A 24,904-nucleotide genomic window follows, 5' to 3' on the forward strand; every position below is an offset into this window, starting at 1 on the left:
AGCTGCAATTTTGATTTAAAGCGTTTCTGTTAAATTTTAATCCACTAAGATCTAGTGTATTTTACTCTTTCTATTGTTTAAATATCAAAGTGAAGCTGGTAGCATAGCATGCAACACTCTCCTCATACCAGTGATGATGCACCTTTTGTAATTTTGGGAAAAACCATTAACTACAGATTTTCCATTCAGTAATTGAACATTTCAGTTTAGGTCCTATTCATTTGTTTGATATAGTTGAATTTAACTGTAATCCATAAATTACTACTTGGGTGGAGAATTTATAGAAACTTTCCATTATGTGCTGCAGAATTGGCATCATTTGTGAGGATGGCAGTCAGGCTTGAACTGCCAGCTTGCATTGCTCTTGTGGGGAAAAACTGACCCTACAAAGGAGTCAAATTCTGCTACCAGATTGTGTTAGGGGAAATTACCTGACTGATTAGTATAAATTGAAATTGAAGGCAGTACATGGGACTGTTTGAGCACCACTTAAAGTGCTTCCAGGTCAGAAAGTCAGTTCTACCAGTGCAAGGACAGATCTTCCAAGTGGTCTACTCTCTGCCAAACTGCTGATATACCAGAGTTGGTGATGATGTGGTGCAAAAGAAAGCTCTTCATCCATGCCAAATGTGGCATAAGTTACTAGTAGCATGCTATAAAGACATCTAAGTGAACCCCAATTCTTGTGTTTAAAAGTAAATATCAATAAATTAATTGCAGTTGCAAGATGAGGAACGCAGACGTCACCAACAGCTGGAAGATATCCGAAAACGAGAAGCAGAAGAACGAGCAAGACAAGATGTTGAGCGCCATCGTCAAGAGGAGGAGCGAGCAAGGAGAGAAACTGATGAAAAGGTTGAAGAGAATTTTTTGTGTACAATTTCTTTACCTGTCTATGCTCCCAGCAACCATCAAGCCAGTTTTGTGAGGCTTTCCTATTTACAATTCTTTCTGACTGCATCTTGTTCCACCACTTAATGTATCAAAAAAGCACTTCTCTTTAATACGGTTGTTTCTTCACACTGGCATTGTTTGTGGGTTTCAGTACTGGTAATGACTTAGTTTATTATCTATAGTTGTACACCCCCCCCCCCCCCCCCCCCCCCCCCCCGGTCCCCCCAACAGATTCCCTTGCTAGTCTTCCACACCCATGAGAACCTTAAGGAGGCCACAGTAAGTCCTGCTCTTAGCTAGCCTCTTGGAGGCATGCAACCAGCAACCTTTTGGAGATGCCATCAATATTGTTGCTTCCTTTGAGTCATCTGAACTCCATCTGATGTGTTCCCAAAGTAGTTAAGTCAAGACTAGGAACTCAGAATGGTTCAAACCTGCCTTCCTGCTTTGTTTTGTGAGGAAATTTTGAGTCCACTTGCTGTTTCCCTGCAGCATTACAATGGAGATTAGGTGGTCTTGGCAAAGGGACTGAAATTGCATCTTTCTGTCCTATATAGCACACCTGGTTAGTGCTCCTTCCCAGTGTGTGTACACGTTGCCAGCAGTATTCAATTTTAAGATTATAGCTGAACTAACAATACTACCTTTGGTTTTTAAGACTACATTGTTGAGATACCGTGGCAAACGTGGGAGTCGAGACCAGAGTTAGTGAAACACAACTGCTTTAATCAACCTCATGGCAAAGAGGAACTGGAAAAGCCCGCGCAACCACTTAAATACTCCCCAGACAGGAAGTGCTCCCGGCAGCCTGTCCCTGCGGGAAACAAGTTGCTGGAGGAAAGGGCCCCCGGCTGGGGGCGTCTGCTTAAACTGTCCGTGCCGCCGTGAGCGGATTATGTCCAGTGGTGGCGTGTCGCCACAGAGCTCCCCCCAGAATCCGCTTAGGAGGCGTGGACGAGTCGTGACGGTCTAATGGTTCTGCCGGAGCGGCTCTGAGTGGTCGCCGGTCTAGTTGGTGGGGCCGGGCGGTTCGCTGCCGGCTTGCTGGCGGGACGGCCTCTAGTTGGAGGTCGGGCCACAGGGACCTGTTCCCCTGGTTGTGTGTGTGCTGGTTTGAGTCGGTCGATGGAGACTGTGCCGACCCTGTCGCCGAGTCGCAGCTTGAAGACCTTGTCCCCGGTTTGTAGTACCTCGTACTGTCCATCGTACGGGGGTTGCAGGGGTCCGCGTCGTGTCGCACGAAGACGAAGCGTGCCTGCTGTAAGTTTGGCGGGACGTGAGGTGCGAGTTCGCCGTGTCGGTTGACCGGAAGTGGGGCGAACTGTTGAGCGGAAGAGAAAGAGTTGAGCCGCTGCTGTTCGGCCGACCAAGGCGTGGTAGCCTCCGGAAGGAATTCGCCTGGGACGCGCAGCGGTTGTCCGTAGACTAACTCCGCTGCCGAGGACTGGAGGTCTTCCTTGACCGCGGTGCGTAGGCCTAGTAGCACCCACGGTAGGCGGTCAGTCCAGGTACTGTCCTGCAGGCCGGCGCGGAGTGAGGCCTTGAGTGACCTGTGGCAGCGTTCACACAGCCCATTGGCCTGCGGGTGGTACGCCGTGGTTCGATGGAGCGTCACCCCGAGGTTGCGTGCTGTGGCCGTCCAGAGTTCGGAGGTGAACTGGGCGCCTCTGTCGGAGGTTATGTCTGCTGGTACGCTGAACCTTGCGACCCAGGTGTTAACTAACGCCCTGGCGATGTCGGCTGTGGTGATGGAGGGCAGCGGCACTGCCTCAGGCCAGCGTGTGTAGCGGTCGACCATCGTGAGGAGATAAGTTTGGCCTTGCGATGGCGGCAGAGGACTGACTATGTCGACGTGTACGTGGTCGAAACGGCGGCTGGGTACCTCGAAGTCTCCCGGGGTGCTTTTGTGTGTAGCTGTACCTTAGCCCGTTGGCAGGCGAGGCAGGAGGTGGCCCAAGTCCGAACATCTTTGCTGAGGCCGCGCCAGACGAAACGCTGGGAGAGGAGTTTGACGGATGCGCGGGCACCCGGATGGGAGAGCGCGTGTAGCGCATCGAAGATGCGGCGGCGCCAGGTTGCAGGGACGACCGGCCTCGGTTGGCCGAGTGAGACGTCGCAAGTGACTGCCGTGGCTTCGGGCCTGTGCGCGGCCTTGGCTAGGCGTAGCCCTGGGAGGCTGGTAGCCGCCGAGAGGAGGTCTGGGTCCGTGAGCTGGGCCGCTGCTAGTTGCGCGTAGTCGACCGCGAGGTGATTCGCGCAGATGGCGGGACCGGAAAGGCAGTCGGCGACAACGTTGTCTCCACCGGAGACGTGCTGGATGTCCGTAGTAAACTCGGACACGGCCGCGAGCTGGCGTTGCTGCCTAGCGGACCAGGGTTCGGTGTGCTTGGCCATCGCGTATGTGAGTGGCTTGTGGTCCACGTACGCGGTGAAGGGGCGGCCCTCCAGGAGGAACCTGAAATGGCGGACCGACAGGTGGAGCGCGAGAAGCTCGCGGTCGAAAGTAGAGTATTTGACCTCCGGGGGGCGCAGTTGGCGGCTGTAGAAGGCAAGTGGCTGCCACGCGCCATTGACCCACTGCTCGAACACGGCTCCGACCACGTGGTCGGAGGCGTCGGTGGTGAGCGCGACCCGGGCATCGGCCCCCGGGTGCGCGAGCAGGGTGGCGTCGGCGAGCGCGTTTTTGGTGGCGTCGAAGGCGGCTGACGTGTCAGTGGTCCAGGCTACGGCCATCTTGCCGGATTTACCTCGGAGGGAGTCGTATAGGGGCTTCATGAGGGCTGCAGCTCTGGGGATGAACCTGTTGTAGAAGTTCACCATCCCGAGGAACTCCTGGAGGCCCTTGATGGTTTTGGGGCGGGGGAATTGCTGGACGGCCTGCACCTTGTTGGGCAGGGGGACGGCCCCAGCAGGGTTGATGTGGTGACCGAGAAAATCGATCTCGGTTAGGCCGAATTGGCACTTCGCCGGGCTGAGGATGAGCCAGTGTTGGGCTAGGCGCCCGAACAGGGTGCGAAGGTGTTCCTGTTTGGAGGAGCTGGCCACGAGAATGTCGTCTAGATAGACGAATAGGAAGTTCAGGTCCCGGAGGACTGAGTCCATAAGGCGCTGGAAGGCCTGGGCTGCATTCTTGAGGCCGAAGGGCATCCTCAGGAACTCGAACAGGCCGAATGGGGTGATGACGGCCGTTTTGGGGATGTCCGCGGGGTGTACGGGGACTTGGTGGTAACCGCGCACCAGGTCAACCTTGGAAAAGACGGTTCTTCTGGCCAGTCGGGCCGAGAAGTCCTGGATGTGTGGCACCGGGTATCGGTTGGGGGTGGTGGCGTCGTTGAGGCGGCGGTAGTCCCCGCAAGGGCGCCAGCCTCCGCCGGGCTTGGGGGCGATGTGGAGGGGCGAGGCCCAAGGGTTGCTGGAGCGGCGGATGATGCCGAGTTGTTCCATGGTGGTGAACTCGGCCCGCGCGATTTCCAGCTTGGCCGGGTTGAGTCTGCGGGCGTGGGCAGAAACCGGGGAGCCGGTGGTGGGGATATAGTGCTCCACACAGTGTTTGGCGGCTGTGGCCGAAAAGGTCGGGTTAGTGAGGGCGGGGAATTCGGCTAGAAGTGCCGAGTAGTCGTCCGTGACTCTGGCGAGGCAGTAGGTCGTCAAGCCGGCCGAACGGGCCGGGGTGAATGCGTCAGGGATGGGGGCCATAGTGTTGATGTCGACGAGGCGGTGCCTCGGAATGTCGACAAGGAGGCCGTGGGCGCGTAGGAAGTCGGCGCCGATGAGTGGGCAGAGGACCCTGGCTGTGAGGAACTCCCAGCGGTAGCGGCGGCCTGCGAGGTCGAGCGTGACCATGCGGGTGCCATATGTGCGGATGTCAGAGCCATTGGCTGCGGCCAGCGTGATACCTCGTGCGCCGCGTTGGATTTCGAGGGCGGAGGCGGGGGTGATGCTGTGCTGGGCCCCTGTGTCGCACAGAAATCGGCGGTTGGTGTCGTCGTCGGTGACGTACAGTAGAGGCCCCTTTTGCTCCGCGGCCATCGTGGGGGCCGGTGCGGGGGGTGGGGTGGCTTGAAAGTGCACGGTGGCGTGCAGCGTTGGGCCCTAGCGCCAAAACGGGTGTGGTAGTAGCAGTGACCCGGAGTGGTAGGGCGGTCGGGCCTAGTGGGCCGGGAAGACCGCGTGGTCGTTGCCGTGAAGTCGGCGCGATGTCGCGGGCGGACTGCGCAGAGAGCAGCCGGTCGGCCTTTTCGGCTATCTCATTCAGGTCCGTGGAGCCAGATTCCACAATGAGCGGGCGGATGCTGGCGGGGAGCTGCCGAATGAAAAGCGTGCGAAAGAGGGCGCAGGTGTTTTTGTCGTCTGAGAGGGACAGCATGTGGGAAAGCAGATCCGACGGTGAAGCGTCACCAAGGCCGGGGAGGTCGAGGAGTTGGCAGTTGCGCTGGTAAGAGGACGTTTTAAATTTTTTAGGGAGCGCAGCCTTCAGATGTTCGTACTTGCCTTCCACTGGTGGATCCTGCAGCGCTGCCCAAACCTTGGGGACTGTGGCATAGGTGAGAGAGGCGACGAGGTAGTCGTACTTCGTGGTGTCGACTGTAATGTTTTTCAGCCGGAATCTGGACTCGGCTTGAACAAACCAGGCTTCGGCCAGGTTCTCCCAAAAGTCCGGTAGTTTAACCGTGACTGCGTTTGTATCCGCCATGCTAGCTTAGGATTCGTCCTGAGCGTCGGGGTCACCAGTGTTGAGATACTGCGGCAAACGTGGGAGTCGAGACCAGAGTTAGTGAAACACAACTGCTTTAATCAACCTCATGGCAAAGAGGAACTGGAAAAGCCCGCGCAACCACTTAAATACTCCCCAGACAGGAAGTGCTCCCGGCAGCCTGTCCCTGCGGGAAACAAGTTGCTGGAGGAAAGGGCCCCCGGCTGGGGGCGTCTGCTTAAACTGTCCGTGCCGCCGTGAGCGGATTATGTCCAGTGGTGGCGTGTTACCACAACATACAATACATTGCGCATTGAAGGTCAAGGAATAAGGTTGATACTTTTACTAATTCATTGAGGAATAAATCTGAATATTTTCTTTTGAATATTCCTTTGCAAAGTGAACTGTGCAGTACAGTAGATTAGACACTGGGACTTGGATTCAAATCCAGCGCAGATTGTTGGGATGAAAATCTCCTTTGTCTAGCTGTGTTGAGATGAGTTTGGGCAATCTTAATTCAGTTCCTAGTGGCCATGGGCCCACAGCAGAGAACTGTCCCAATTTAGCACTGATTGGCAATATCCCTCAGGCAAGGATAGTTGCTGTGGGCAAAGGAAAATCTGCTATTCTGGTGCAGTTTGGCCGTGCTCTTCTGAGGTTGGTGCTGAAGCACATTACTGGGGCTTTGTATTTGGCTGTGCTGTACTTGACCCAAGTGTGCTTGTTGCTGATGCTGGGTACCTAAAATGGGAAGTATTTCATTTCCCAGTACTGACATCTTTCATCTTGATCTCACAATATTCTTAAAATTAAATTTGGAAAAATTGCTAATTTCTTGCCAGTTGGTACTCTACAATTTCTTAATGCTTCTTCTGTACTTCCAACAATCAAGTTATTTTTGTGAGACATCTGTCAGTTATCTCCAGCTGCATCTTGTTTACTCCACTTGATGTACCAAAAGAGCACATCTATGTAGCATAGACTCTTCACGCTATACTGTTGTAGGTTTCAGTTCTAGTAATGACCTTGGACAACTTTATTTTGTGTGTGCCAGGTCACGAAGATCAAAGAATCATAGAATGATGCAGCACAGAAGAAGGCCACTCAGCTCATCATTCCTGTGTCGGCTCTGTGGTAGAGCTATCCAATTAGTCCCACTCCCCTGCTCTTTCCCCATAGCCCTGCAAATGTTTCCCCTTCAAGTATGTATCCTATTTCCTGTTGAAAGTTACTATTGAATTTGCTTCCACCACTCTTTCAAGCAGTGCATTCCAGATCATCATAATTCGCTGCATATTGCCTCTTTTATCCCAATTACCTTAAGTCTGTGTCCTCTGGTTACCGACTCTTCTGCCACTAGAAACAACTTCTCATTCACTCTATCAAAACCATTCATGATTTTGAATACCTCTATCAAATCTCCATCTCCTCCTCCTCTACTCTATGGAAAACAGCCCCAGTTTCGCTGGTCTCTCCATATAACTGGCGTCTTTCATCCCTGGTACCATTCTAGTACATCCCTACATCCTCTCTAAGGCCTTGAAATCCTGCCTAAGGTGTAGTGCCCAGAATTGAACACACTACTCCAGCTGGGGCCTAACCAACCATTTATAAAGGTTTAGCGCAACTTCTTTGCTTTTGTACCATATGCCTCTATCTATATATATAAAGCGGCTCTTCTGTCTGTCCCGATGTCTGTCCGTTCTCTATATGTTTGAAAGTTACAGAGCGTACCGACGCACGCGTCGCCTCAAAAGAAAGCTTGCGATTCCGGACTGGTCATAGGCGTATTTACGTTTCGGCCGGACAAAAATCCCGCCCGCGGTATCCCAAAAACGTTCAGCGTTCCGCTCATTAGCATCTCATTAGCGACCGTGTGACGTCGAGGTCCACCAATCGGACGGCGGGTTCCTTCCTACAGTTGAGTGTCGAGTGACTCGACGATTGACCAATCCTACGCTTCGGTGACCTGACCGGTCGACCGATCGGTGCGTGTGGGCGGGCCTTATCCTTCTGAACCGAGGTGAGTGGCCGCCATCTTGATTTTTCACAATTTTTTCCCCCACACTTTCTGTGTGTTAGGGAACTAAGGTAAATATTTTAATGATGTGTTAGGGAATTAAATAACAATTTAATGGGGGGGGGGGGGGCCTCGGGAAATCGCGGGGGGGGGAGGCCTCGGGAAATCGCGGGGGGGGGGGGGGGGGGGTGGGGGGCTCGGGAAATCGCGGGGGGCTCGCGCCGCCCGCAATGACCGCGCATGCGCCGCCCGCCCGCCCACAGCGGCCGTCCATCAGTCGCCCGATACGCGGGGGGCCTCAGCTCCGGACCTCAGGCGCTAGGCAGGGGGAGGGAGACGGGAGGGGAGGGAGAGGAGGGGAGGGAGGGATAGGACAGGGAGAGGGGGGACACACAGGGGCAGGGAGACCAAGCGCCCCAAAATTGCCCTCGCAACGCGGGGCTCCCCAGCTAGTCTATTTTATATACCGAAGGATCCAGTATACTTTTTTAATAGTCTTCTCAACTTGTCCTGCCACCCTCAAAGACTTGTGTACATACACCCCCAGGTTTCCCTGTTCCTGCACCCCCTTTAAAATTGTACCATTTAGTTTAACTTGTCTCTCCTCCTTCTTCCTACCAAAATGAATCACTTCACACTTCTGTGTTAAATTCCATCTACCATGTGTCTGCCCATTTCACCAGTCTGTCTATGCCCTCCTGAAGTCTGTTACTAATCTCCTCACTGTTGACTACATGTCTGAGTTTCGAGTCATCTGCAAATTTTGAAATGATGACCTGTGATAGCCCTAAATTTATGTAAGCTGATCATTGCATCCCATGGAAGCATACTTCCTTTGGGCTGACTCATAGACTAATGCAAGGACTCTGAGACTGGGGGAGGGAAAAGAAAGAGTACAATGTACAATTCTTGCTTTTCCCATAATTGTATGGGGTGAGAAAATACAAATGAATGCACATTATACTTTTTGGCGTCATCGTAAAGTGGGTAGTTTCTACTAAATTTATATAATGTACGAGAATTTTTGCTGCCTGACAAGAATAAGTTAATTCTGCTAAAGTAAGTTTTATCTAAACTTGGCACAGCACAAGAGAATGGGTTTTAATGTTTGGCATATAAATCTCTACAAGCTTAATCTGATGTTAAAAAAAAATAAAAAAAAATCAGTTTTTGTTTGAAGCTGAGTTAAAAACAGGGGAAAAAAGTCCTGTTTTGAGTATGTGTATCCTGCCTAACACAACTTTCTGCTTTCCATAGAGAAGACAGGAAGAAGAGTATTATACACGTTTGGAGGCTGAAAGGCGTAGACAACAAGAAGAAGCTGAGAGGAAGTTGCTGCAACCTGATGAACCTGGTCTGTACAGGCCTCCCCTTCCACGGGACTATGCTTCTGAAACCCAGCAGTATGAGTTCCCTCCCCCACCCCATTCATCTAACGCTCCTCCCCCTCCTCAGAGAAACATCTCTTACATCAAAACACAGATCGTCTCCCCTGACACAGTTTACACTGCCAAGTTTGTCCCATACAATGAGGATGAGGAAGATGCAAATCTTTCAGGTCAGGATAAGTACTCCATCACAAGAAAATCGTATGGTGATCTCCCTCCTGCCCCTAAGCAGCTGCCATTCATTCGTCAACCCCGCCCGGTTTCAGATGGCTACTATCTTTCAAACTCATTCCGACCACCATCTGCCAATGCCAACAGTACTGGTCCAAAAGCTGGTGTGCCCCCTCCCCCTCCAACCAAACCGAGCTTCATGCCACAGAGTGGTTCGAAAGGTAGAGACAAGTACAAGTAACATTCTTATACCTTATTTCCTTTTAGACGTTTGGACTTTCTAAGTTCTTCCAACTTCCTTAGAGAATGTAACTATAATTGTTTCCTGATGTACAAGTCTCTTCCTCCAAAATAACACAAAATTTTCACTTGATTCTGGAATCAATCAATTATTTTACCCTTAAAGTCACTGAATATTCTCTCTTCAACTTCTTATCTTCAGATTCTCCTGTCTTCACAAATTAAATATTTTTAGTTGCACTCCCCTAATATTCTTAGTGGATGCCTGATTCTTTTTTTTTTAGTTTGTTCCAATCAAAGTACTGTTGGTTTTGGCTTTGATTCTGTTCTGTTCTGTGAATGAATGCACCCCAAAAGCCCCTCTCCATATACTGGAAGAGAATGTGGCACCTATAACACAATGGTATGCTTGCAGTTTTTACCCATTTTGAGGATTGTTTCAAGCCTTATCTTTTACTATTCAGGTGGCAAAGGGGAACTGATCTGGTGTGACCTAACTTCGCATTATGAGTAATTAGTTGTGAACCTTTAACACACTCCACGTGGTGAAATTATGTAAACGTGTGCCTCTGAACCAATATACAGCAATAAGTTTAAATTTAACAAGTGACTATATAAACAAATTGTTTATTACTAGTAGGTAAATGAAGGTTTCACAACTGTTTGCCAATAATGCTTAGAATGCAATGTGGCTGTGGAATTTAAATACTCTAAGATATGGTCCATGTTGCATTCACATTTTCTTTAATCATCACCTAACACTGTCATCTGCCTTAAATATTTGTTGTTTCCTAATTCTGTTAACCAAATCACTTGCTGTGCTTTTTAAAAAAAAAAAAAAAAAAAATTACTAATGCATCAGTCATGTTTTGAATGGTAGTAAAAGAAATCTAAGTTTAGTTTGAAATTTTTGCTTTACAATGCAGAAAAATGCCACAATTTTAAGAGAAATCACATGGAAAAGTTACAAAATCTTAGAAATAAAATTATTCGTTTTTAATTCTGGGGTTAATATACAATTGCAGAGCTCTTTTTGCTCTGGACCCAACTCATTTGGAACCTTATTTTTCAGTAAGTCACCAAATTTTTCTGTGATTACTTTTTTAGGTTCTTTTTGAAAGACTAAAGCAAAGTAATAACTTTTTATTTTAATGAGATGTAGCATTGTAAAAGACTGCAGCATGTTTGCTCATCGCATTGCTGTATTGGGACAGTTGTATGACATGTCATGGGACAGTAGAAAATAGTAAATTTTTGAGTAACCTTCAAGAAAGTAACAGCAGAGATTAATTACAGCAGGTTTGAAAATAACGGGAGAACTGTTTAAAAGACTGTTGGACATTGTGGGCATGTAGCACAGTGGTTTCAGAAATCCACTCAACAATCTATATTTGGCCAACGTATAAAGAGAAAAATAAGTTTGGACCTAGTTTAGGGGAAGGGAGAGAAAGATTGTCTTTTCCAATGGTTCTTAAATTTGAAATACAGTGAAACCTGTATAAACGGATATTCCCAAAAAACGGACACTTGAGAGACCCAAATAACTTGCATGGAAAAATATGCAAGAGGCACTCTGAAACTACGGACACGCAAATTATGAACTACGGACAGCTTTCAATGCATCAAGCCCTTTTACAACTTAAAGCACGGGACACAACCTGTTGCAAAGCTGCTGTATGTAGAACTTTAACTGAGTCGGGATCACTAGCGCTTCCCCTAACAGCTTGCTTTTTTTCTGCCCCCAAATTGAGGTCAGTGAGGCGGCAGCAAATTTTTATGAAAGGAACGGCTTTTGTGGAATGAGGAGCTCATTACCCAGCATCCGTAGTGGCAGAGAAACGGCTCTATCTCAGGGATTGAATGCTTGCACAGCTCTATCCCAGGGCTCGTAGTTTCTCTGCCTCTATGGGTGCTGGGTAAAGAACTTCCCATTCTACTGAAAATTTTCACAGTACGTACAATGACTATTTTGAAAATAAGGACATTGGCAAAAAAAGGACAGCTGATACCTGTCCCTAAGCTGTCTGTAATTTGCAGATTTCACTGTTTACAGCACCCTTATATTCCAACTTCAGTTTTATATTTACATTAAAGGTAAATGACTCTCAAGTTTTAATTTCAAAATACTTCCCCAAATTAAATTGAAAAGTAGTTTGCCTTCAATTTACTTTCTTTAACAAGTGTGAGGAGCTCATAGACTTCTTTGTCATTAAGATTGAGACCATGCATTCTGCTACATCCCTTCCTTGCCCGTGTCCACCAAGCCAAACTTCCCTCAAGGTTTCCCTCCCCCACCCTAGCCCTGAACACTCATATTTCTGTAGTTTCTTCTGTCTTTCCTCATGCTCTCTCCAAGTTTATCTTTTCCTTGAGACCCTCCTCCTCCTCCTCCTCTCGACCCTATTCCCACTAAACCACTGACCACCCAACTTACTTCCTAGCGCATGCTAGCTGATATTGTAAACAGCTCCCTTTCCTCGGGTACTGTCCCACTCCCTTTCAAATCTGCTGTTATCACCCCCCCCCCTTCTCTCTCCAGAAAACCCACCCTTGACCCCTCTGCCATTGCAAACTAATGCCCCATCCTTTCCTTAAGTCCTTCAATGTGTTGTCGCCTCCCAAATCTGTGCTCATTTTTGTTGCAGATCCATCTTTGAACCTCTACAATCGGGTTTCTGCCCATCTCTAATCAAAATCACAAATGATATACTCAGTAACTGTTACTGTGATGCACTGTCTCTTCTCGACTCATCTGCAATCTTTGACATAGTTGATCTCACAATCCTCCTCTAATACCTTTCCTCTGTTGGCCAATTGAGTGGGACTGCCCTTCCTTGGTTCCACTATTACCTATCCAGTTGTAGCCAGAGAATCTCCTGCAATGGATTCTCTTTCCACTCATGCATTGTTGAACTCTGGAGTCCCCTAAGAATCTATCCTTGGCTCTCTGGGTTGTCAGACTGTTTGTCCACCATCCAGTCCTGGATGACCAGCAATTTCCTCCAAGTAAACATTGGGAAGACCAAAGACATTGTCTTCGGCCCCTGCCACAAGCGTGGTTTCCTCGCTACTGATTCCATCCCCTTCCCTAGCCGCTGAATCAAGCTGTTCGCAACCTTTATTTGACCCTGAGCTGAGCTTCCAGCCCCATATCCTCTCCGCTTCAAAGACTACCTACTTCTATATCGCCCGTCTCCACCCCCGCCATAGCTTATCTGCTGCTGAAACTCTCATCCATGCTTTTATTACCTCCAGATGTGATTATTCCAATGCTCTCCTAGCCAGCCTCCATAGACTTGAGATTCAAAACTCTGCTGCCCAGCACCAAGTCCTGCTCACCCATTGCCCCTATGCTTGCTGACCTACATTGGCTCCCAGTCAACCAATGCCTTGAATTAAAAATTCTTATCCTTGTGTTCAAATCCCTCCATGGCCTCTCCCCTCCCTATCTCTGTAACCTCCTCCAGTCCTACAACCTTCCAAGATCTCTGCATTCCTCCAGTTCTGGCCTCTTGTGCAGCCTTATTTCCTTTGTCTCACCATTGCCAGCTGTGCCTTCAGCTGTATCTGCCCCAAGATCTGGAATTCCCTCTCTAAACCTCTCCACCTCGCCTCCTTTAAGACCCTTCTTAAAACTTAACTGTTTAACTGAGCTTGTAGCCCCTTCTTTGATTTGATGTCAATTTTTGTCTGACTACACTCCTGTGAAGCCTTGCTACGTTTTCCCATGTTAAAGGTGCTATATAAATGCAAATTGTTACTGCGATGTAGTAAAGCAAAACTTTTGTTGTTCCTGAGAATTTCCAGACCTCAGTAGTAGGATTAGGATCACAGCTGTTGGAAGACTGGAGTCTGCAATTCTGGTTATGTCCACATGGCTGATCATCGGTGCTAAAAGTAAATTTATGCAACAAGTTTTGTTGCTTCATCTTGGTAACTTAAGGAAAATTATGTTCACCCTTCAAAATTTGGGATATTCCTTACTAGAATTTGTAGCCCATAGTTATGAAAATGCATTTTCAGGTTTATTTTCCTACCATTCGGTTTCAAGAATTGAATGCTCATATTGTGCGTACTTGTTTGCATTGAATTATTTCCTAGTTGTGATGTAAGCCTTTCAAGCTAAATATTTTATTTATTAATTAGGATTTACTACTTATGGAGGGTCAACAGCAAGTAGTATTGCAGCAAATGAAATTTACAAAGGCCCAAGAGAGAAGCGTCTTGAGCAGAATAAAGGGTAAGGTTGAAAAGAAAAGTCATTGTTGACTCAAAAGCTAACACTCTTAAGAAATGACTGAAACAGAACTATTCTACTGCATATATACAAACATTTTATGTGCATATACCTAGTACTCAGTAGTATATTTGGAATATATGATGAACCCAAAATTTCTAAAGGTACAGGACTTTTTTTTAAACTTTATCTTCAGATGCTTCCCAAAGGGGCCTCTTCATAATCTCTTCCTGTTGGAACAGTCAATTTGGTCTTGGGCTAAGACCACAGGCCCTTATCTAACCAACATTTGCATTGTTTTTGTCTTAGTAGCTGGAAGGGAATAGAGCTGTGATCAGTTGTCAGATTAGAGCCTATGGTTTAGACTTGACCCGTGTGGCTGACTAAAATGCACACTTAAATAAATAAATGCAGCAAATGTTACATAGATTATACAGCACACAAACAGGCCATTTGGCCCAACTAGTCTGTGCTGGAGTTTATACTCCACACGAGCTCCATTGATAATTTGTTACCCTCCCCAAAGTGTTGGATATTTTGGGAAGTACTTTTGGATTAAAGAAATTGCAACTTTGAGTGGAAAACAAAAAAAATACGCTGATTAACAAGGGGGACAGTAAGTGATTCTAACCAATAGGGAGGGAGTTACAGCTTTTAACACTGAAATCTAGTAGTTATATGGAATTATCATCATATCTATATACAAGCACAAGAAATGTACATGCTCATTGACAGGTGCACCTCCTTGTTGCCTAAATGACAATAGAGGTTGAATGGAGTGGTGGGGTGGGTGGTGAAACCACCACAGCCTTGAAGTTTATTGGAATTAGCCTGACTCTTTTTTAATGGAATTAGCCTGATTGCTTCCTTCTAAAAGTGGCAAGTCTGAAAGCTTCCTATTACTGAATATTAATACTAGGAGATAGATGGGGATCAGGTTGGGAAAAATCATCTACAGTGCCATAGCAGCGGCCTTATACAATTCAAACAGCTTTTAAATTGCAAATTTATCTTGGTTGTATCACGTAAAACCCATTCTTAAGAATTATAGGTAGTCACAATTTCATTATTTGATGGTTTGTGTTTTAGTATGCCAGCAAGCTAACCCTTTCATTATACAGGTTTGCACCTTGGACTGGTGGAAAGCTCAACATTTTAAATAAACTCTCCAACCTGAATTTGTTCTTTGTCAAATTTCCATCTACAAGGGCTGATCACCTTTAGATGTATCTGAAACTGAGCCAAGACTCAGCATTAATCCTCTGCCTCAGCAAATTAAATCAATGTGCGAGTAGATATTGTGCAAGATCAAAAGGAATATTTCTGATCGCAGGTACAATAGCTTCCAGGGACCTGGGACTCAAATCTTCAAAGCCCAGGGAGAATAGAGAAAATTGTGCAGATTGTGAAGAAATAATCTAGCACTTGATGGTCCATGACTATATACAGCACAGAAGAAGGCCATTTGGCAAATTGTGCCTGTGCCGGCTCTTTGAAAGAGCTATCCAATTAGTCCCCCTACCCTGCTCTTTCCCCATGGCCCTACAAACGTTTTCCACTTCAAGTATTTATCCAATTCCCTTTTGAAAGTTATTATTGACGCTGCTTCCACTACCCTTTCAGGCTGTGCATTCCAGATCACAACAACTCGTTGTGTAAGAAAACGGTTTCCTCATTTCAGATCATAACCTCGGCCCCTATTACATTTTTACTTATTTTTTATCCACCCCTTTGTTTTGGTTTTTTCCTTCCCCCGCCCCTTTCCTTTTTTTCTCTCTCCCACATGGCAGCTGTCTCTCATTCTGCCAGAACATTTCACCTAATCTGAGCCGTCTTTTGTCTCCACTAGTCCTATCACCATCTCGTCTCGTTTTGAATACCTCTTAATGTCTCTTCACTACTTTTGTTCTGTCCCAGCCCTGCCTTTCGATCTATTTCATTTCCTTTCCAGTTTTGAAAAAGGGTTAGACCTGAAACGTCGACTCTTAATTTCTCTCCACAGATGTTGCCTGGCCTGCTGAGTTTTTCCAGCATTTTCTGTTATTTCTGTTTCCTCATGTCGCCTTTGGTTCTTTTGCCAATTACCTTAAATCTGTGTCGTCTGGTTACCGACCATTCTGCCACTGGGAACAGTTTCTCCTTATTTACTCTTATCAAACCCGTCATGATTTTGAACACCTATCAAATCTCCCATTAACCACCTCTGCTATAACTAGATAAACCTCAGTTTCTCTAGTCTCTCCACCTAACTGAAGTCTTTCATCCCTGATACTATTCTAGTAAATCTTCTCTGCACCCTCTCTAAGGCCTTGAAATCCTTCCTAAAGTGTGGTGCCCAGATTTGGCCACAACACTCTAGCTGGGGCCTAACCAGCATTAGTATGTTATTTCTGATAATGAAGGGCTAATTGTCAAACTGAAAAACAATACACCAAAGTGATTAATAGACTAGTTCTCCCCATGGTCTTGGTCTCTTTTTTTCAAATTATGTAGAACATTAACTGTGCAAGATAAATTATACCATTGCTGTAGCTTATCAGTTATCTGCCAGCATTCTTGTAGGTAGCTCTATAATTAGCTTTAATGTGTGACCTGAATTTTCAGTTATACCTATTATATGTATAAACTGCATTTGTGTTTTTGTATATACCCTTTTTTAACGAACATTTTAAAAGTCAGTTCCCCCTACTGCCTCCCCCTTTCCTCCTCTGGTATCAGCAGAATATTGAATATTTTGAGATATGCAGATCTTTAAGTGTTTATGTGAGGGGACGAGGTGCTTCACTCTGCTGTTTTAAAAGGTTTTTCTCTGTTTAATGATGGAACAGGTGTACAGTCCTGACCTGAATTCAGAAAGAGCAAATGTGAATAATTACATCCTCATTCTTGCTTTCTGAACAATATTGAAAGAGTAGCAGTGATCATTTCAGACACAATGGGAGAGAACTTGCATACGACCTGAAAACTAGCGCAGGGATCATGGTGCGTGATCAGCCTGTGCCCGTTCATTGCGTTACAGGTAGTACGTTAAATTCGTCCATTAAATTAAATGATTTCTGCATGCAGCCAGCGCTCCCTGCACTGTTCTTTGGCTGCGCACATCAGCAGGGGGCCCTATATCGTGAGTGTTTAGTGCTACTTAAAGGCAGCCTGCACTTCTTAAAGGGGAGGTGCATTGTGGCTGCAACAAGTGGTGGGCGTTTTTTTCAAAACCTTATTATAGCCTTCATCCAAAAAGGGACAAAAGAGCTGAATTCCAGAGGTGAGTTGACAGTGGACTGCCCTTGACATCAAAGCTGCATTTGACCGAGTGTGACATCAAAGAGCCCTAGTAAAGTTGAAGTCAATGTGAAGTGGGGTGGGGGAGAACGCTCCACTAACTGGAGTCATACCTAGACCAAAGGAAGGTGGTTGTTGGAGACCAATCATCTCACCCCAGGACATCGCTGCAGGTGTTCCTCAGGGCAGTGTCCTAGGCCCAACCATCTTCAGCTGCTCCATCAATGACCTTCCCTCCATCATAAGGTCAGAATGGGGGATGTTCACTGATGATTGCACAGTGTTCAGTTCCATTCACAACTCTGCAGATAATGAAGCAGTCCGTGCCCGCATGCAGCAAGACCTGGACAATATTCAGGCTTGGGCTGATAAGTGGCAAGTAACAATCTTGTCCCATATGTGCCAGGCAATGACCATCTCCAACAAGAGAGTCTCTAACCTCCTCCCCATGACATTCAACAGCATTACCATCATCGAATCCCTCACCATCAACATCCTAGGGGTCATCTCCTGACTCTCAAGTTTTTCCACCATCTACAAGGCACAAGTCAGGGGTGCGATGGAATACTCTCCACTTGCTTGGATGAGTGCAGCTCCAACAACACTTAAGAAGCTCGACGCCATCCAGGACAAAGCAGCCTGCTTGATTGGCACCCCATCCACCACCTTAAACATTCACTCCCTCCACCATCGGTGCACTGTGTCTGCAGTGTGTACGATATACAAGATGCACTGCAGCAACTTACCAAGGCTTCTTCAACAGCACCTCCCAAACCTGTGACCTCTACTACCCAGAAGGACAAGGGCAGCAGGTGCATAGGAACACCACCACCTGCAAGTTTCCCTCCAAGTTATACACCATCCTGACTTGGAAATATATCACCATTCCTTTATCGTCGCTGGGTCAAAATCCTAGAACTCCCTACCTAACAGCACTGTGGGAGCACCTTCACCACACTGACTGCAGCGGTTCAAGAAGGCAGCTCACCACCACCTCTAAGGCAATTAGGAATGGGCAATAAATGCTGCCCATGCCAGTGACACCCACATCCCATGAATGCAAAAATCTCTGCCTACTCTCCATCCTGCCAACGGTTGTTGGGTGTGCATGTGCAAACTACTGTACCAAAATGTAATCTGGCGCACTTTGCGCCAGTAGTGTTGCCTGCGCATCAAGGACCCGATTTTTGACCTTTAAGAGGCCGATTGGCGCCTAAAAGATGGGCGCTGCAGAGCCCAATTTCTCCCCCAATGATTTTTCCAACATGACTAGCTGCTGATAAAAAGTAAAACTTTCTCACCTGTAATATTCATTGGGGAAACGTAGCTACAACCTGTATATATTTCACTAATTTGTTCGAAGTTGCCCCTCTTTATAAATTTCTGAAATCAAAGATGGTGTATACTGGTAATCCTAATATTTTTCTGATTTACCGACTCCTGAAGTAAGTGCTTGTTTTATTTAAAGATAAAAGAGGCTAACATTTATTGAAAGAACAATCCTTTTTGTTCAGGCAATTTAGTATCCTTTGGTAATCTTTACATTTTAATCTGGTGATTTGCTTTTGTATACAAGTCACTAGAACTAAAATTAAAAGATTTTTAAAATGGAAATGCTGGAAATCTGAAATAAAAAAGGATTGTCAGCCCCCCGAATCATCATGAGAGAAGATGGTTTAACCTTTGAGTGTAGACCTTTGACTGGTCCACATGCCAGAACTAAAATTAAGCTGTAATAACAGAAAATGCTGGAAAAACTCAGCAGGCCAGGCAACATCCGTGGAGAAAAAATAGTCAACGTTTCGGGTCAAACCCTTTGTCAAGACTGGAAAAGCACAGGAAATGAAATAGATTAAAAGGCCAGGCTGGGAGAGAACAAAAGAGAAGTGAAGAGACATTGAGGTATTCAAAACGAGACGAGATGGTGCTAGGACTAGTGGAGACAAAAAATGGCTCTGGATTAGGTGTGAAATGCGCTGGCAGAATGGGAGACAGCTGCCATGTGGGAGAGAAAAAAAAAAGGGGGGGGGGGGGGAAAGGGCCAAAACAAAGGTGTGGATAAAAAGGAAGTAAAAATGTAATGGGGCCGAGGTTATGATCTGAAATTGTTGAACTCGATATTGAGTCCGGAAGGCTGTAAAGTGCCAAATTGGAAGACGAGGTGCTGTTCCTCAAGCTTACGCTGAGCTTCCGTGGAATAATGCAAGAGCCCGAGTACAGTGGGGTCTGAGTGGGAATGGGGTGGTGAATTAAAATGACAGGCGACCGGAAGCTCGGGGTCACCCTTACGGACTGAATGGAGGTGTTCCGCAAAGCGGTCACCCAATCTGCATTTGGTCTCCCCAATGTAGAGGAGACCGCATCGTGAGCAGCGAATACCGTATACTAGATTGCAGGTAGTACAAGTAAATTGCTGTTTCACCTGGAAGGGGTGTTTGGGGCCCTGGACAGTGGGAAGGGGGGAGGTAAAAGGGCAGGTGTTGCATCTCCTGTGCTTGCATGAGAAAGTGCTGGGCGAAGGGGAAGGGGTGCTGGGGCATTAAGCTGTGCCTGCTGTATTCTGTTTGAATAAGATTAGGTGCTAGGACCTAGGGCAGGTATGTATATGTTTATATTTGAGTGCAGTACACTGATTACATTATTTGTATCTATTAAGTTCCTTAAATGCAATGCAATAACATGGTAATTTTTAGGTTGTCAAGTGAACAATGTGCAGAAAGTTAAACTGAGTTTGTATTTAATTGTTTCAGAGGTCCACAGAAAGGAGAAGAAAAAGCACTGGAGGTCTGATTATGGGCCCAGATCTGTGTTTGGGTGTTCCTGACACAGATTGCTACAGTGTGTATTTACACTGTCAATAATTTAGATTGAAGCTTTGCTGTTTCCTGTACAGTTCCTGCCAATTGGAAAGGCTCATTGTTCAATTGGGACATTGTTGGCAGTTGTAATAGCTGCATCAAAAGCTTCCCGAATATCCTGGCATCCATTCTTTTCAGTATTGCTTGATGCCGTTGGCTCAATGCCCAAAGATCGGGTGCCTGGATATTTTCGTGAATTCTGAACTAGTTTAGAGCATAAGAGCCTGAAGCAGAAAGAAATGTGATGCATAGGAAAGTAGCAAAATGTTAGAAGTTCAAGGAAAGTTGAGCTGCTTTAAACTTCGTAATGACATTTTAAAATTGGCACTAATACGCACTAAAATATATTGGTGATATTAAACATACTGTATCCATTGCGTGTGTTTGCTAAAAAATGCAACTAATAATTGTAAAGAGAAGAATAAATCTGGACTATAATTGCGCACATTCCAATATATTAATTTTCACTTTCAAAACACAGCCAAGACCCAGAAGCACCAGTTGTGAAAGGATCCCCAGAAAACCTAACATTTAAAGAACGCCAACGTCTTTTCTCACATGGACAGGATATTTCCAACAAAGTGAAGGCATCACGGAAATTGATGGAACTAGAAAATGAGCTGAATACTAAATAAAATTGGCGCCTTAATAACTTCTTGATGAAAAGCTCAGTACAAAATGTTTCTATGCTTGTTTGTACAGAGTGTTTAAATCTTTTTGACTATTGCAACTGTGAAATAGGATGTAGGAAATGAAATTTCCACTCTGGTGAGTTGCATACCAAGAATATCATAATTTAGCTATACAAATTGAGCACTGTTAAATGTTTTTTTAATAAAATTAAATGAAGGTAATGGTCACTTTTACAAAGAGTTTTGGGGTTCTGATTTTCTGACATACACAGAGTGCATTACACCTGGAGATAGCATATGGTGAAGCAAAACGGCATAATACAGAATTGTTAACTTGTTGCAACGTAGAAGCTTTTAAATGTATTGAAAGAATTTTTGCTTGTCCAGCAGCTGGTGCCTCAATTGTTTCAGCTATGCATTAGGTGGCTAATAAATGGGAAGTGTGGACCTCATTCTACTTACAAAAAGAGAAAAAAGCTTTCTTCTATGTGCATTTTAACAGAAATTGTTATGATTCCAACCAAATTTCCTCTTAACTAGGTGTTCTGAACTGGATTTTAAAGTTATTGAACAATTTTCTGTATTATATTGTGGTCTATAATTGTACTTAGGGATAAATGCACACTTCTAAACATAGAGTAGTCTTCCACTGCCTTAGGAATGGAATCACTTTACATGAAATGTACGATAATTAAAACGTCTAATGAAGATTGGAGTGTAAATATTTTTTTTTACTTAATGAACCGTTTCGTATATGGAACAGAAGAGTGATGTACCATTTCAACTGTAACAAGAAGCAGTAGAGAAAAAGTAAATTGGAGTAAATCCCCTCATGAAGGAAACGTTTAGAGCTTGCAGTATGTAAGGCTGAGCAACAGTGTGGGTGATTGCCAGAGTCCTGAATACTAACAGCATGGTACAAACAGCTGGAACAAATTAGTGTCATTTTATAAATGAAAAATAAACTACTGCTGTTTCTATGCTACTGCTGGTGTTCAGAGCTGATCTGGGAGGAAAATGGTATTTTTCATATAGTTTTTCATGGATTCTGTTGGGTTTACAGAGTTCTTTGTGTGGTCACCACTAGCGTGCTGTTATTAAACTGTGTTTACTGAACATCAGAACTGCTGTAGTATCTTATTTCTACTGTATTTCACTTGCAACCTATTTTTAATAAATTACTTTGTATGTATTCAGAAGTTGTCCTGTCTTTTGCCTGTAGTACTTAAATATCAGTTTTTTAAATCATGACATACAGATTAACTGGGTATGATGGTGCATCATTTGAAGCATTTCTGTGCTGTACTTTGCATGAAACTAGATTTAAAAATTCAGTTTTACAGGTTTCATGGTATAATGGACAACGGTGATCATTCTTGGTTAGAAACTTTAATCTTGGAGTCTACCACGAAATTTATTCCTGAAAAATCCTTCTCTTCACTCCCACCCAAAAAAACAAGGATAACAACCATTCAAAACAGGGGAAGGGTGTGATGCTTCATATATGTGATAAGAGGTTAAGACAAACATTGTTTTAGAAACTTGTTTTCACAATGTGGGTTGTGTGACGAGGCTGCATTTATTGCCCATCCCAAGTTGCCCTGAGAAGGTGGTGGTGGGCCACCTTTTGAACTGCTGCAGTCCTTGTGATGCTGGTGTTCTCATAATGGTCTTGGGAAGTGAATTTCTGGATATTGACCCAGCAGCAATGAAGATACTGAGATATCCCCCAAGCCCCTCTCCTAAAGGGGATGACTTATGCTGCTAAAAAGTTCTGAGTTCTGGCAACCCTTTGTGCAACCTGAATTTTCTTGCTCTATAGATGGATTGTGAATGCACTCCGTATCTTGGTCATCCAGTAATTGTAAAATATCAGATAGCACCTATTTTTTATAAAACATTTTTAGCATTCCTGATTAACTTCAAGCAGGAGAAAGATGGAGATTGGGGAATAGGGATCGAGAACAATGGAGAAGGGGGATCAAAAGAAAGATGGAGATGGGAATGGAGACGAGTGTGCTACCCACTGAGCCACAATGGTCCCCAATTAATTCAAAACGGAATTACAACACACAGGCCTTTATTTCATATCAGTTTATTATACTTCATGGTGTGGAGATGCCGGTGTTGGACTGGGGTGGACAAATGTAAGAAGTCACACAACACCAGGTTATAGTCCAACAGCTTTATTTGAAATCACAAGCTTTCGGAGCGCTGCTCCTTCGTCGGGTGAAGTGGAGAGATGCATAAAAACACAGCTTATATAGTCAGAGAATGTCAGATGTTTACAGGTAATCTTTCTAACTGCCATTTATCACACCTCAGCAGAGATAATCACAGCAATCAAAGGTGTAAATGGTGTCCAAACAGGTCAGTCAGGAAAACATTACATCAAAGAACAATGAGGTGGGGTCACAAGGGGTCAAATGTACCCTCCCAGTCAGGGAACACTTCAGCAATCAAGGACATTCAGCTTCCGATCTTCGGGTAAGCATTCTCCAAGGCGGCCTTCGAGACACACAACGCAAAATCGTCGAGCAGAAACTGATAGCCAAGTTCCGCACCCATGAGGACGGCCTCAACCGAGATCTTGGGTTCATGTCACGCTACATGTAACCCCACCTGATGTAGGGTCATCCAGACTCGAGTCGTCGTTGGCTTGTTCTCTCCACACAGATGCGGCCGGACCTGCTGTGATTTCCAGCAAAAAAAAAGTTTTTTGTCTTTTTTTGTTTTTCATACAGACCCCCAGCATCTGCAACGTTTGACCCCTTGTGACTCCACCTCATTGTTCTTTGATGTAATGTTTTCCTGACTGACCTGTTTGGACACTATTTACACCTTTGATTGCTGTGATTATCTCTCTGCTGAGGTGTGATAAATGGTAGTTAGAAAGATTACCTGTAAACATCTGACATTATTCTCTGACTATATAAGCTGTGTTTTTATGCATCTCTCCACTTCACCTGACGAAGGAGTAGCGCTCTGAAAGCTTGTGATTTCAAATAAAGCTGTTGGACTATAACGTGGTGTGTGATTTCTTCTACTATTATACTTCAAGTTACTAATATTTTAAGAGTAATGAGTCTGTGAAGGATGCAGCCAGGCTCCAGCACAAAGCCTCGAACGCGCGCCGCATTGGCCGACTGCATAGCTCAATCAGAGGGGCGGATTCTACCGTGTGCCCGCGCTCACGGCTCCGCGGTAATTGGGTGAGCGGAGGCCGGTGGTTCCGCGGTGATTGATTGGGTGAGCGGGGGCCGGCGGCTCCGCGGTGATTGGGTGAGCGGAGGCCGGCGGCTCCGCGGTGATTGATTGGGTGAGCGGAGGCCGGCGGTTTGCGGTGATTGATTGGGCGAGCGGAGGCCGGCGGCTCCGCGGTGATTGATTGGGTGAGCGGAGGTTGGCGGTTTGCGGTGATTGATTGGGTGAGCGGAGGCCGGCGGTTGGGATGGAGCCGCTGCTCCAGGTGAAGGAACTACTCGGGGTGAAGGTGCAGCGGCTGCTGGAACATCGGCTCTGGCAGTTGGAGCGGACATTGCGGGTGAGTACAGACAGCAGGACTGTGCGGCTGTGGAATCCGCTTCACTCACACCGACACCGGGTGGAAGCGCCGAGTAATACGGCGGTGTCGGAGCGACTTCAACTACCAACCCCGCCCCTAACTACCAAACCTAACTACCTACCCCGCCCCTAACTACCAAACCGAACTACCAACCCCGCCCCTAACTACCAATTCTAACTTCCAACCCTGCCCCAACCACTAAACCTAACTGCCAACCCATGTGCATGTTCTCTGGCTGTTGTACGGTGAGATTCACGCAGGGAAATCACCTTCCTAACCTGGTCGGTAGGGTATGGGAAAGTTTTTTTGTAGGTCGAATACACCAAGGATCATCGACCTGAAACGTTAACTCTTTCTTTCTTTACAGATGCTGCCTGACCTGCTGAGTATTTCCAGTCTTTATTTTTATTTCAGATTTCCAGCATCCACAGTATTTTGCTTTTGCAAAGAATCTTGATTGGTTGAGATATACTATAAATTGAAAAAGGAATCAAAAACTGCTATCTGTGAAGTGAAGGATTGCTTGGCTTTTAGGTAGTGGGACATTTTGAACCATTATTGGCCCTGAAATTCGGGTCGGGGGCTTCCCGCAGGTGTAAGCCCCCAACCTGCACTTACCTTGCACGCCAGCCGTTGAGCTGTGGGCCCCGTGGAATTCCGATCCTGTGCCTCCTCCAACTGCCGGCGTGCAATGCTTGTGTATCCCAGGGGCGCAGTTAGTTCGATGCGTCCCCTGGGATCACGTGGGCCATTGGGGAGCCAATCGGAGCAGGGAAATGCCCATTCATAAGTTTGACAGGAAGAGCTGTCAAAACTTAGAAATACTATGGGCCCCAAAACATCACTAAATCTTCAAATAATTTTTCTTTTTAAATCACTTTTTAAATATATTATAAATTACATGAAATAGCTATTTTAAACAATTTA

General features: G+C 45.9%; 2 protein-coding genes across 15 annotated transcripts in view; both read left to right on the top strand.

The window, feature by feature from the left end:
• Positions 1–21,611, top strand: part of afdna (afadin, adherens junction formation factor a) — a 314,437-nt gene extending 292,826 nt beyond the window's left edge. For 5 of the 10 annotated variants that reach the window (XM_085982002.1, XM_085982003.1, XM_085982004.1 and 2 more), the window contains 4 exons: positions 721–855; positions 8,865–9,387; positions 13,553–13,646; positions 20,262–21,611. In XM_085982002.1, the coding sequence (XP_085838128.1) occupies positions 721–855; positions 8,865–9,387; positions 13,553–13,646; positions 20,262–20,415 (906 nt within the window). In that variant the 3' untranslated portion in view covers positions 20,416–21,611. The remainder of the gene's footprint in view (positions 1–720; positions 856–8,864; positions 9,388–13,552; positions 13,647–20,261) is intronic. The other 5 variants (XM_085982006.1, XM_085982007.1, XM_085982008.1 and 2 more) reach the window with 2 other exon arrangements.
• A 2,186-nt stretch (positions 21,612–23,797) lies between these two features.
• kif25 (kinesin family member 25) overlaps positions 23,798–24,904 on the top strand; it is a 277,704-nt gene continuing 276,597 nt past the window's right edge. Inside the window, exon 1 of one of the 5 annotated variants that reach the window (XM_085982016.1) lies at positions 23,798–23,956. In XM_085982016.1, coding sequence (XP_085838142.1) covers positions 23,864–23,956 — 93 coding nt within the window. In that variant the 5' untranslated portion in view covers positions 23,798–23,863. The remainder of the gene's footprint in view (positions 23,957–24,904) is intronic. The other 4 variants (XM_085982015.1, XM_085982012.1, XM_085982013.1 and 1 more) reach the window with 4 other exon arrangements.

This window comes from Somniosus microcephalus, chromosome 3, assembly GCF_052327205.1.
Source record: "Somniosus microcephalus isolate GS21.2 chromosome 3, FLI_Smic_1.0, whole genome shotgun sequence".
In the NCBI taxonomy this organism is placed as follows: domain Eukaryota; kingdom Metazoa; phylum Chordata; class Chondrichthyes; order Squaliformes; family Somniosidae; genus Somniosus; species Somniosus microcephalus.